The sequence below is a fragment of the Perissodus microlepis genome, chromosome 15, assembly GCF_051167445.1.
Source record: "Perissodus microlepis isolate ML-2025 ecotype Zambia chromosome 15, ASM5116744v1, whole genome shotgun sequence".
In the NCBI taxonomy this organism is placed as follows: Eukaryota; Metazoa; Chordata; class Actinopteri; order Cichliformes; family Cichlidae; genus Perissodus; species Perissodus microlepis.
Window position 1 is genome coordinate 7,578,647 of NC_140475.1, and position 13,484 is coordinate 7,592,130.

At 41.4% G+C, this 13,484-nt stretch overlaps 1 protein-coding gene across 1 annotated transcript in view; it reads left to right on the forward strand.

The window, feature by feature from the left end:
• The window catches only part of nbas (NBAS subunit of NRZ tethering complex), a 187,215-nt gene that overhangs the window by 13,417 nt on the left and 160,314 nt on the right, over positions 1–13,484 (forward strand). Inside the window, exons 8-15 of the mRNA XM_084954225.1 lie at positions 656–789; positions 3,002–3,100; positions 5,392–5,530; positions 5,622–5,687; positions 5,790–5,918; positions 6,336–6,399; positions 6,946–7,139; positions 9,489–9,764. Of these exons, the coding sequence (XP_084810351.1) occupies positions 656–789; positions 3,002–3,100; positions 5,392–5,530; positions 5,622–5,687; positions 5,790–5,918; positions 6,336–6,399; positions 6,946–7,139; positions 9,489–9,764 (1,101 nt within the window). The remainder of the gene's footprint in view (positions 1–655; positions 790–3,001; positions 3,101–5,391; positions 5,531–5,621; positions 5,688–5,789; positions 5,919–6,335; positions 6,400–6,945; positions 7,140–9,488; positions 9,765–13,484) is intronic.

A 13,484-nucleotide genomic window follows, 5' to 3' on the forward strand; every position in this document is an offset into this window, starting at 1 on the left:
CTCCCTCAGTTTAATGCCCTCTGTGTGCTGCATATTATCATTCTTCTGTTTCTGTCCATCGTTCCTTTCAATTTTTCTATCCGCCCTGTCAGAGATGGCGAGCGCAGACGCCTGTCTTCTCCCTAGCCACGCACTCATCTTTCAAAGCCTGTGATCCTCATTCCTTTAGTGCATCTCTGCTTTGTGCTTGCACACTTGCATCAGAACCCCCCCCCCTCTTCTGTACTTTGTACTGTTCCCCTTGTTTGTCACTGTTAAGTTCACACAGTGGCGACTTAATGCTATTTCTGGAAGGGATGATAAAAAAAGTCAATTTGACAGAAAATGTACGCGTGTATGAAAAAATGACAGTTTCTTCCCTTTTTCCCCCACGACACTCAGCTTTTGTCTGTCTTCTGCTTCTATTGTTTTTCATTCCCTGTTTCATTACTTTCTTTTTTAAATCTTTTGCCTGTTTTTTTTTTTTCCTTTGGCAAATGCAGCTTGTGTGATGTAACTTTAGTTGTTTTTTTAAAAAAAAAAATAAACAAGTAAAAAGAAAAAATTTGTGAGGGCACAAAAATCAATACTAACAATTAAGCAAATTTTACATATTTTGATGTCGTTTGATACGATGTCAGTGATTCTTCTTTGTTTTCTTGCTTTTTAAATCCAGGTGGCGAGCTTCCCCGGGGATTTCAGTTGTGCAGTGGCAGGCCTGATCTTCCTGGAGTATACAGCTAGTGCTCAGTGGTCAGCCGAGCTCCTCGTGATCACATATGGTGGCAACCTCAAAAGCTATCTAGTCAGGTGAGAGACAAAAATGCTGGATTGAAACTTCCTTTTTCCATTAGGCTGGGTCACACTTTGATTTTATGACTTGCACAACACCTTTGACCCATTAGAAGGCCTTTCATTACTTACTCTTCACATTACACTTCACCTGCTCTCACCACTTAAATTTCAATTATCACTTTTTATGTACTCCTCTCTTTGTCTGACTTTTTAATTCCTCTCACTGTCTGTGTTTCATTCCTATGTATCACTGAGCAGTAAGTCATGACAATAACTGTATTTTGTTACAAAAAAAATGGAATATCACTGAATGTGTAATATGGAGTATGTGGTGGACTAAGGGCTTAAGTGGCAATTTCTTCCTCTACATTTTTGCTCCCAACCTCTGTGTGTTTGTGTCACTGTAATTTAGCATTAGGCCAGGTCACCGTTTCAGAGTGATGATGATGCTTATTAACCATATGTGCAATATGTCAGTTAGAGAGTCTGTTGTTGAACAGTCACAACACAATAAACCTGCATAAATGAGCCTTTTCTTCACTGCGCTGCCACAGTTTTACACTTTAGAACCATACAGTGTGCTGAATGATAATTGCAAATTGATGTGATCAAGATCATTCACAGCAAACAGATAATTGTCAGTTATCTTTAACACCTCCCAATTAGAGATGTTGGTGCATTTCCAGTTTCAAGTGCCTGCTTATTGTTTATTGCTATCTAATTTCATTGCATTTTTTCAAGCTAACAGCTCTCTTAGACGAGGAGACCTTTTCTGCTTTGTTACTATATGATCTAAATGCATGCATTCTAGCATTTATTCATTCTTATTATTCATTCTTATCACTTTTTTTTTTTTTTTTTAAAGCTTTTTGTGGTGTGTCTTAATACTATACTATACTTGAACATTTTAATACCATTTCCCTTTTCTTGCCACTCCTCATGCAAATGGGCATTTTGAATACTTGATTAATGACATTCTAATAGCTATGTGTTTTCCTAATAGCTGTGCACGCCTTCCTTTTAACATTATCACTGTTGCATTATTTCAGGGTCCCCCCCCCCCCCCCCGATCTTGTTTGTTATTGTGCTGGCTCTCCAAGACATAGGGTGAAAGTTTTAATGTGTGTTGAATCTTGATAAGACGGCTTTGAGCGTGCATAGCGGCGTTTGCTAATAAGACGAGGGAAAAGCTGATTTATTTTTCTATTAGAGGCAGATAAATGGTGTTGGATGCTTTTGAAACATCCAAACTGTTAGTGTGTGTGTGTGTGTGTGTGTGTGTGTGTGTGTGTGTGTGTGTGTGTGTGTGAGAGAGAGAGCGAGAGAGAGAGAGCTAGAGAAGGAGAGAAGGGAGGTAATTAAGATGTGGGAGACATTTGCACCAGATTTCCTCTGAAAGTGTTTTTAAGCTTATACTCACTCTTCCTCTTCATATGACTGCATTCCAATATTGTCGCTCAAACAGTTTAAATTAGAATTTCAGAATTATAGCTGAGGTTTGACAATAAGTCACCTCTCTCACCCTCTTACACTGTGCCAGCATTTCTTTTCTGCGTGTGTGTGTGTGTGTGTGTGTGATTGGTTCAAGTATTACTGATGTTGTGGGGACCTTATTTGTTTTCATCATCACAATATAGGGACGTGTCTTCCTTATGGGGACAACATTAAAAACCAAGTCCCTTATTAAATAGTGAAATCATCAAATTTTCAGATGCAGACATGGGTTTATGTTAGGTTTAGGTTTATGCAAGTTGTGCTTTTGTGCATACATGTATCTCTTCACATGCATGCTTTACTGTGGTATGAAGACGTGCATATGTAGAGGAAGCCAAAGTCTAGGAATTGTGCACATCCCTCGGCTATTTCCCTCGTTCTCCCTTTCTTTCCCTTCCTACCTTTCATAGTCTCTTTCTCTCCATACAATGTACACTGAGAGGAAACATTTCCCCAGCGAGATATCCAAACACAAATTACACGTCATCCCCTCTAGCACCAATCTAATTTAGATTGCCCACTTAAATTTGATAATTTATTTTGCCATGTCTCATTTTAATTGCAGCTGGGAGAGAAATTGCTCTGTCATCTTCCTCAAAACAGCTTTGTCGCATCATTAACACTTTCCACATGAACACTTGTGTTTTGATTGTTTATGTGCCAGAGTTCAATTATAGGCAACTTGCTATTTTAATATCATCTCTGTCGCTCTGTGTCACCCTCTCTGTTTCAGCATGGGAACCAATCAGAACTTTCAGGAGAACCACAGCTTCAGTTTTTCCTCCCATTACTCCCATGGGATCACCTCATCTATTTACCACCCTGGCCACCGGTATGTTAAACGTTGCCAACACCCCATCAGCCCAGATATCCTGTTGAATAAAGTTGAAATAATAAGTATTTTGATAAAGAAAAAAGAAAAGCTTTGAGCTTTTAATTTATCATTGGCACCCTAATTATTGCCCGTAGCCTCGACTTGACACCCTTAGACATTTTATTCTTCTTGTGGCCTCTGCCATTCAAGCCCACTTCTATTAGAGCCGCGTTTCATCAAGAGTGTTTTTCATAGCTTTATATTCAGACATCTACAGACATCCTCATAAATCCCTTGAATCAATTTTTATGTTGAAACCCACTGCCGACCATGCGATGCAGAATGATTTCAAAGCCTTTCATCATTTGATATCTTGGGCCGTCATCAATATGCTCCTAAATATGTATTATATTGATCAGTGAGCTGGAACTAGATTTGTTTACTGCATTAAACAAACCTTTATTTTGCTAAAGGTTGCTTTGCCGAAAGATATACGATAGAATGTATAAAATAGATTATCACTTTGGAAGTCCAATAAATAAAACATTCTTGTACAGAAACACACACTCATATATGTATATTCTGCACAGGCAGAATATGTTACTCTATGGCAGCGGTCCCTAATCCCCGGGCCTCGGACCGGTACCGGTCCGTGAGTCGTTTGGTACCGGGACGCGAGAGTTGAGGCTCAGGTGTGAAATGTATGATTTTCAGGGTTTTTATCGGTTTTCAGCGTTATTTTGTTATCGTTTTTATCGTTAACTCTGTTTTCCTGGGTCTTTTTACCTGTGTTATGAATAAATCTTCTTTTTTTTCGGTACTGGTACTAGTGTTATTTTGTTGTATTTATCTGCGGCACCTTAAAGGCCGGTCCGTGAAAATATTGTCGGGCATAAACCGGTCCGTGGCGCAAAAAAGGTTGGAGACCGCTGCTCTATGGAATAGGTCCAAGGGGTTGCTCAGGGATAAATTAACCAATTACTTTAATGTAGTACCTGCAGGAATTTCCTGTGGCAGCCGAGCAAATGTGGCCTTTTACACTGGTAGAATTAAAAAGTCTGGCTTATATCCGTGACCTTACTGTTCTCACAACGGCACCCATTCTGCACAAACCAGATTTAGTTTGGCAGCTTAATGGATTTTGGCAGCTACTGTCTAGTGTTTTGCCAATTGATAGATGCGATAAAACTTTAATAATTCCATGCGGGAACTGGGTTAGCATCAGAGAGAATATGATAGATAAGGAAGGGAAGAAGGAGAAAAAGGTGATAAACTGGGTAAAAGAGAAAATATTTCAAAAACTGAGTGTAATTATGAAAATGGTGCATAATTTATTTTGTAATGCGGGCACACGTTTGAGTGAGTAGTATTAGAGAATGTGCATCAGAGGGACAAGAGTCTGGCTGAATCCTTTTTCATGAAACAAGAAATCAGAGTATAGAAGGAAATCATATTGGAGGTTTTGCACACTCTGTCCTGTCCTCAGCTGAACTATGGACACGCACACACATACATAGTGAGTGCTTATCAGTATCAGTATGACGCATCGCCCTCCCTACCCCGGATCCAACGCCACCTCCAACGCTTACCTCCCCTCTGATGTGGACATTGGGTCAGTTGGAGGCGCAGTCGAAAGATTGCAGCGGTCCCAGATCAGATGTTGCTTGTCTGTGTTTATTGTGCTATGGTGTGTTGATATCTGTGCATTCCTGTATTATCCTTTTGTGTTACACATTTCGATGTTTTTTTCCTCGCTACCTAGCCTGACCTGTCTCCCCAATGTGATGTTTGTGTATTGTATGTACGGTCGGCAAGGTCTGTCATCTCGGTTGTGGGCAAAAGACCTGCAACTGACAAATAAAGGCTATCTCATCTCATCTGCCAGTTTGCAAACTCATCTGTGAGATCTCAGCTCCAGCAAAACAGTCTATTTCTGTGCACCAGGGGGCAGTGTTGAGCTGAACAGCAGTCCACCATTCACGCCTATCTCTGAGTTCCTGATCAGTATTGTGTCGGGCTCTTCTCACTGCAAAGAGAGAGCCACTATCACTGTGGTGTTGCTTGTCTTAACTACTGACCCACTGATTCCAGTCGGACTTTTATCCGATAAATAAAACTGATATTCCCCGGTTTGCTAAATGGTGCTTTTATAGTATGAATTTTCACTGATCCCTTGGCTTTAACCCAGGCTGAGGATAGCTTCACAGTGACAATTTTAACTTTAAATCCTTGATATGCAGTTTAATTTGAACTCTTGGGGCACAGTCGCGAAGGTGGTATCCACAAATGTGTGTGTTCCTGTTTTTCAGATTGCTGCTTGTAGGCGGCTGTGAATCAGGCGATGACAGTGCATCCAAGGCCTCTTGCTGTGGCATCACAGCCTGGAGGGCTCTTTCTGGCTCACCACACTACAAGCAGGTCACCAGCTATGAGGACGATGTCAGCATGGCAAGGAGTCACACATGCACACACGTGTTTATGCAAAAAAATAGATATATTTATGCAGTATGTAACACATTACATATTCTGTTTGTGTTAGAATCAGAAAAGAGGTTTCTTCAGGATTCCCAGTTTTAGACTCTTTTCCAGACAAGGAGATGAAAAGGTAGGGCTGCCCTCCTCTGTGTGCCTGATTGAGAATTAACCTTAAGTTGTGGAAGCTGGTGAATATTCTCTTTAACATGATATGTGTGTCATCATTGGTCAGGACGGTGTGTTTCGCATGAGCCTGAGCCCTGACGGCACCCTGCTGGCTGTCATCCACTTCTCTGGCCGTCTGTCTCTCTGGGACATCCCGTCCCTTAAACAGAGGGCCACATGGAGTCAGGACCTGCAAGTATGCCTCTGAGTTACTTGTGATTGAAAGCATCCATGATTTTGCTTAAGTAGAGTAAACCTGTGTGCACTTCCATTTGTGTGTCGTGGGAATATTTTGTACATTAGATGCTTGGCTTACTGTATTAATGTAATCTCTTTCTGGCCAAGGTGTGTGGTGGGAAAGATTGCGTGAATGTGTGTGTGCTTCCGTCAGGCAGAAAGTGACATGGCAAATGGAGAACTTATATTTGCAGAATGCTTTGCGGATTTATGCGGCGTGTAAGCATGTTCTGCTTCATTGCTGGCACAGTTTCTGTCTGTGTGTGTGTGTGTGTGTGTGTGTTAAAAGTGTAAACAGGGTTAGCCGATTAATTTCTTCTCCCATCGCTCTCTTCTTCTTTTCCTCCCTTTTTCATTCCTTCGTTCCTCCCCGCAGCCAGGATTTGAGGAGATCAACCCAGAGTGGAAGACATCGCTGGAGAGAAGGAAGAAAATAAAAGGTAGTTTGGCCCGAAGGGCGAAAGACAGCCTAGTTGGCTGCTGACATAGCAGTCCAGCCTGGATACAATTTAATGATCTTTGACGTGCCTTATTCACCTAATTATACAGTTATTAAACATACAACCATATAGTGTGTGCCAAGGATAGCAAAGGCTGCCCATGGCTGTGTATGGGTGCGTTTCTGTGCTTGTGTAGTTTCCCGTGTGTGTGTGTGTGTATTCTGTTTGTGCAGCTTTGACAGTTTTGGGCCAGTAGTGATGACAGCTGTGACAGCTTCTGTAAGCAATAATCTGTGTGATACTTCATCTCAAGCATGACAAGTGATGTCACATGTCCACATGTGTAAATATATCTTAGAGGAGAAAAGTAATTCAGAAACACTGTGATCCCAGAAAGTGGGGCCACTGATGACAAAAGCTGTACAACGCACGCTCAGGCAAACATTTATTACAAGTAGGGGAACCATCTCTTCTGTTCTGTTTAGGTCAGCTTCCTCTGGTAGACAGTCACATCTTTAACACTACCCTTATGTCTCGCTGTCGCAGATAAGGAGCAGTTCTATCCGCTGGTAGATGTGAGCTGGTGGAGTGACAACGTGCTGATTTTGGCCCGCTGCTCTGGCTCTGTCACAGTCTCTTCTGTCAGGACATTGCGCAACCTTCTGGGGAAATCCTGTGAATGGTTTGAGCCCTCACCTCGAGTCACTGCTGCACATGATGGGGGCTTCCTCAGCTTGGAGGTAAAAAAAAAAGAAAGAAGAAAAACATGTAAAGATAGAGGTGTTCACGTGGTTAAGCAAACAGAGTTTGTACGATGGTGCAGGCCTCATGAAAGCATCCTTTTGCAGTAGTTAGATGATAGATTTTGGACTTCAGGGCTTTAAAAGGCACATGGGAGAATAGAGGACAGTTCTTCATCTCTTTTATCAGTTTTCTACACTGCTTATTGAGTTCAGTGTGGCACAGGCCTGAAGCCTATCTGAACAGGCAGTGGTCTGGAACAATGAAAGAGACTATATGGGCCACATGTTTGTCATGAGGACATCACTTATTTCATGAAAATTAAAGAAAAGTGTAAAATGGGTGTGACTGCACATTTTTAATAAAAGGTACACCTACTAACACAAGTGTGTGCTCAGGTCCTCTGACAGCTGAGGTGATTGTGTGTGATTCATTTTTTTTCTGCTAAAAACTACATCTTTATATCCCTGCAGGTATTTCCAGTTTTCTAGTGTCATTGTGTGAAACAATGTGTAATTGTGTATCTGTAGTGGTAAAGGGATGAAAAATGATTTCCTGCATCTTCATCTTCAGACAAAGACCATGATATCACATCACCCTGCTCTTCTCTTTAAGTCGTGTGCTTTTTTATTTTTTTGAAATCTGATTGCGTAGAGCACAATAAAAAGCGAGCAATTTCTTTAGCTGCTAACTCTGAGGAAAGGTTTCATCACCCTGTCTCAGTGCGGAGTGTGTGGGGACGGGGGATGGGCATCTCTTGTTGTATCTTACAGCAGCGTGTGCATTGATAATGCCCTGAACATGGGGTTGTGCGTATGTCTCTACAGATGTGGAGTATTTTCCCTGTTTCTGTTTTATGATGATTGCTGCGCACAGCTGTTATACAGGTGCTAAAGTCAAAGGAGCTTGCAAAGAAAAGCGTCTGGACTTCTTTAAGATCCTTAAGATGCAGATGGACGTGTTGCTGGGTCTGAAATGCACCGGGATGTCATGCTTGGAGCATGCATTTCAGACCCAGCAACACGCTCAGACAAAAACTGGTTCACCCGAAAGACAAAACGCCAAAACACAGACTTAACAATGTGGTGTATGCTGTACAGTGCAGCGAGGAATGCCCAGACCTCTACATTGGTGAGACCAAACAGCCACTTCACAAGCGCATGGCACAACACAGAAGAGCTACCTCCACAGGACAAGACTCAGCAGTCCATCTGCATCTTAAGGATAAAGGACACTCTTTCGAGGATGCCAATGTTCACATTTTGGACAGAGAGGACAGATGGTTTGAAAGAGGAGTGAAAGAAGCCATCTATGTCCACTGTGAGCGACCATCTTTGAACAGAGGCGGGGGTTTACGACACCAACTCTCTGCCATCTATAATCCAGTTTTGAGATCCCTTCCCAGACGCCTTAACGCCCACTCACATCCTGGGCCATCTGACCTCAGGAATTCGCATGATAAGGTGGGGCCAGGTTTCACAATGAACACACCCGAAACTCTGGCTGATTGGGACCCACACCCAGTTTCACACCTTGGCTCAGGCGATTAGAGGATCATCAGGGGGTCCTTTTGTCCCTCTGTGGGGGGATACTCCCACTAGGTTTATATCTGGGACTCTCCACCATTTGCCCTTAGAACTGAAGAAGCTTCTCGGATGAGAGGTGAAACGTCTTCAAGTAACTTAAAGAAGTCCAGACACTTTTCTTTGCAAGCTCCTTTGACTACGATGACCTGGATGACTGAGAACCTTCACAGACATACAGGTGCTAAACGTGTCACGTTTTTATGAGTGAAAACCCAGAGGGGCATTGCTCCAAAATCGGAGTATTTGCCACAGTGCGCAGTTTTAAAATGGGCTCCCAACTGAGGCAATCACAGACCTACAGATCAGGTTAAGACAAGTGAAAGAAATCACTTTGGACAGCTAGGATTTAGATTTTTCTATTGAGCAGCTTGACCTTGTTGCTGTTTTGTGTTCAGACAGCCTGCTGAGCTAGCATGAGGGTGTTAAATTAAGTGTCCTTACCAACTTAAACACAGCTAGATGTAAACTGTGCTGGGTGCTTCATTTATCATCCGCCATTGAATGCTGGCACCGACGTGTCCATATGCAGCATCAGAAAGTCACTCTGGGCAAAAGACTGTAAATCTGAGGCTCAGTCAGTTAGAAATGCGTCTTCTTCTGTTTCACAGCCCTCATCTTATGATCTGGGCCAATGAAACAGATGTATTTTATGTGAAAAGACAACTGTGGCTTTATGATCACTTTTAAGCCATGTATTGGCAGTGTCATTCAAAGTCTTGCGCTTCCACCCTCATTTCAATTTGTCTTGTGTTTGTTTATCAGTGTGAGGTGAAGCTGGCCCAGAAGCGTGGGCGCCTGGAGAGCAGCCTCAGTGGGGGAGCCAGCGAGGATGAAGAGGGAGATGATGGTGGAGAATCTGATTCAGATGAAGAGTCCTCAGCCAAAGCCCGCTACTTTGGCTACATCAAGCAGGGCCTGTATTACGTGACAGAGATGGAACGGTTCGCTCCACCACGGAAACGCCCTCGCACAGTTATTAAGAACTACCGTCTGGTCAGCCTGAGGTCAACCACTCCGGAAGAACTGTACCAGAGGAAGGTAGGAGGCTAACACGGCTTGTAAATAAATGCACAGTCTGATGAGAAAACGAACTCTTTGGAAGCAATACGTTTGTGGGTGTCACTCTAAAGGCAATAATTGTATTGAACAGGTAAAAGCTCACATTGTGCCCCACAGTGAGGATACCCTGCTATTTAGTCAGCAGGGTGAGAGCTAAATTTAATAAGTGGGTAGCAGATATAAGTTACGTGGGGTTTGTCTCTTGAATTTCAAAGACTTCCTCTGAAGCCTGAATCTCTATGGTTACATTTTATGTTTCACTTTGAATTGTGAAAGTGGTGGATCATGAGACCTTTGTATGGCTGCAGAATAAATCCAGCCCCTCTAGTAAATGGCTATCACTGAAAAGCTTGTGATGAAGCCTGTTGAAAAAGATGAATTTCCATTCAATTTTCTGGAGCCATTTATTGTATGTTCATCACTAAACAGTGAATCCTGGCTTTGATGATCCCCCGACTGATCTGTTGCCGATCCCCTGCATGAATCCTCCTGCAGATTAGGGATCTTTGATTCAGTTTACCATGCATCTCTATGCGTCATTACAACTGCAGATTTTCCTTTTCACTACTGCACATCATGCATATAAAAAATATGGTCAATTTCCAGCTCGCCTATGCATGCTTATGTCTCAGCTCTGGTAGTTGCCACCTACGCCTCTCTAAACTGTTGCTTTCCAGTGTGCCTTGGTTTTGACAGGTCTGTGGATTGCATTCTCTTACTGTGCACCTCAGACAAGGAATATTTAGAGAAATATCTAAACTTAGACAAACTTATGTGCAGGGATGGATTTCATGACATTTATTGTGTATTTTACTTTATGTTTCACTTTATGTTGCATTTGTTGCATGTTGTGGGTCTGTATGGCTGCCAGCTCTATCTTGGTAAAGAGATTTTGGGACTTCCTCGAAAATAAAAAATAAAAAGTTAATAATTTAACCATAAGAATTGTTATGATATTTGTGATAATATGGTGATTAACTCAACTAACTAACTAAATCCACAAAAATCCCAAATCTGTGGCCATCTACATTTACAACTTGCATTCAGAATCCAGTCAAAGCCTCGTTGATTTCAAAAAGAAATTCAGAAATTCCTCCACAAATAGTGACGTACTTGCTGCAACAACAGTGATTTACTTACAACAGTGATTTACTTGCAAAATGACATAGGTGCTTGGCAACCATGCTTTTATATAGGAAAATAACCAGTAGACAACCAGCTGAGTCGAGTCCACTATCGCAAAGAGGCACATCACACATGAGTTGCAGTCATCGGTGCAGACTGACCCAGGTGGCTGCTGCCACTCATTTAGAGCTGCTGAAAGTTTTAGTTGTCGAACTGTCCAGACGTCTCGGTTGAAAACTCTCTAGCATTACATGCCTTTGGTGCATCAGCTGTGTGCTTGGCCAGCAATTAGGATGGTGGTAACTCAGTTCATATTGACAGTAAATGCAAATAACTTTGGTATTGTCAAGGGAACCATCTTTAAAGCTGAACTTGCTATTTTTTGTTTTTTTGAAACATTCAGGGAATAGGTGCTGTTTGTAGACACACAAGGCAAAGTTTGACATTTCCTGTTGCAGCTGTGTTTAACAGAGAGTTCTCAGAGTGAGGTCGCACAGTTTTGGTGAAAGTACAGAGTCAGATTTCTCTTACTGTTTACTTATTCATTGCGGCACACGCAACAAAATGCTTACGTGTTTAGGTTGTGAAGAGCTGTCGTCAGTGCTCATGCTGAGGTGCCTTCATGTGTTGGATTTGAAGCCTCAGCAATCTAAACAACAATTCCAGTGCTGACGTGCAGTTCTCTGCCTTGTGTGGTTTTATAAATTCATACTGGAAAAGAAATTAATATTACCTACTTAACATGTCAAATATACTCCATTTCTAATTATACAGTCCTTTATGTAAGGCCTTTATCATATTAACACTGATACTGAGTCATATGTGCCTCAGTGCTGTGCCGGTTAATTTTTTTTTTTTCCAATGTTGGATATCACATTTAGCATGAAGCTCTTCATTTCTTTTTGCTACTTAATTTAGCAGCATCTGAAGAATGTCATCTGAATCCATTTGCCATTGACTGAATTGTAACGGGCTGATCTGCAAAATTGGTTTCTGACTAAATAAATCCTGTGCCAGCTCAGTGAAGTGCTATTGTTTTGTTGGATCGGCTCCAAAGTACTGTTGAAGAGAAATGAAAACCAAGCAAGATGTTCAGCCTGCTTTAAGGCTATTTTTCAGACAGGGGATTCTCTGAAATGCTAATTGCTGCATTAGAAATATGGCTGTTGGTGCTAGTTGCTACAAATTGCAGCAAAGACAACAACATGCTTTATCATAAAGCCCAGTGAGAGTGGTATCGGCTCTCAACGGGCGCAAGTTTGAGCACGGTTCATCAGTCATTTTTATGACCCATCATCCACTGCCTTCTTCATCATTGTCATCATCATTAGATGCCATTAGTCATCACCATCAATCCTAACAGTGGAGAGTTACAAAGTAATACATCATTATTATCTCTTTGTAACACTTGGTACTAGCAGCACCATCCCAGCTGCTGCTTCTGCTCTCCTGTTTGATTTTTTTACATTTTTTATTTGTTTGGTTTTAATTTGTACAACATGTAGCTGTATAAGGAAAGCGAGAGGGACATATTTATTATATGTGTATGATTGAGTTTAATGTGTGCATGGATATGTTTTTGTTTTTTTGTTTTTTTTGCATGCGTTTTAATTCCAAGTTATCGCTTGTCTTATATATGCTTAGTTTAATTTGATATTTCAGTAGCTACGCACACACAGACACACACACGCAGACACTTTCACTCAGTTGCAGAAACCAGAATGACCCGATCTCTCCCCAGAGATTCACCTCAGCCAAGGTCTGTGCTGCAATTGACTGTGAATAGACTCGAACAAGTGATTCCAGGTTATTTCCTCAAGTCAGCCTGTTCATGTGTTTAAGAGTTTGATCCATTTGTTGGCGTAACCCTGATTGTATGAGTAGAATACTGGCAGAGCTGCTAACAGTTTTATTAGCTGAATCCAGAGAGAGAAGGAAACATTTTTGATGTCCTCCTACGTGAGGTTTAACTGTGTGGGGTTCTTATTGCCCTCCAGGAACCACAGTCTGGATAATGTGTTGCTTTGTACTCCTACACAGAAAAAGAGATGGATACTCAGTGTGTCTGTCAGCCAGTGTTCTGCCACATATGCACTTAAGCACAAATTGAGTGGGCTTGCAAAAAAATATCCTTTTGATATTGGGCTGAAAGATTTTGTGAGACATTGTTATGACAAAAAAAATCTTTTATTATTATAATGTGCTGACATTTATTCCTGGCCAATAAAATATTATTAATAATGACAACATCAACAATAAATAGAAAGGGACAGTAGCATGTGTCCATTTTCATAAAAACTCATAAGACCATTACAGTTAAAATAGGTGATTGTGCTGTTAAAATGTATTAATGTGGAAGCAGAAATGTTTCACAGAATCAGTTTGTCTGACTTGTTCACTGCTTTAGATTAATATCATCATAATCTGAATATGATTTTTAGCTAGCCTCTGCATGGTAAGTAATATGCTTTTGCATGCTAAATAAAACTAAATAAGGGTAGAGCTTCACTTTAAAATACTTACTAGCATGTGTTGTAAAATAGAAGCTAATGTCTGATGAATTTATTGGCAAGG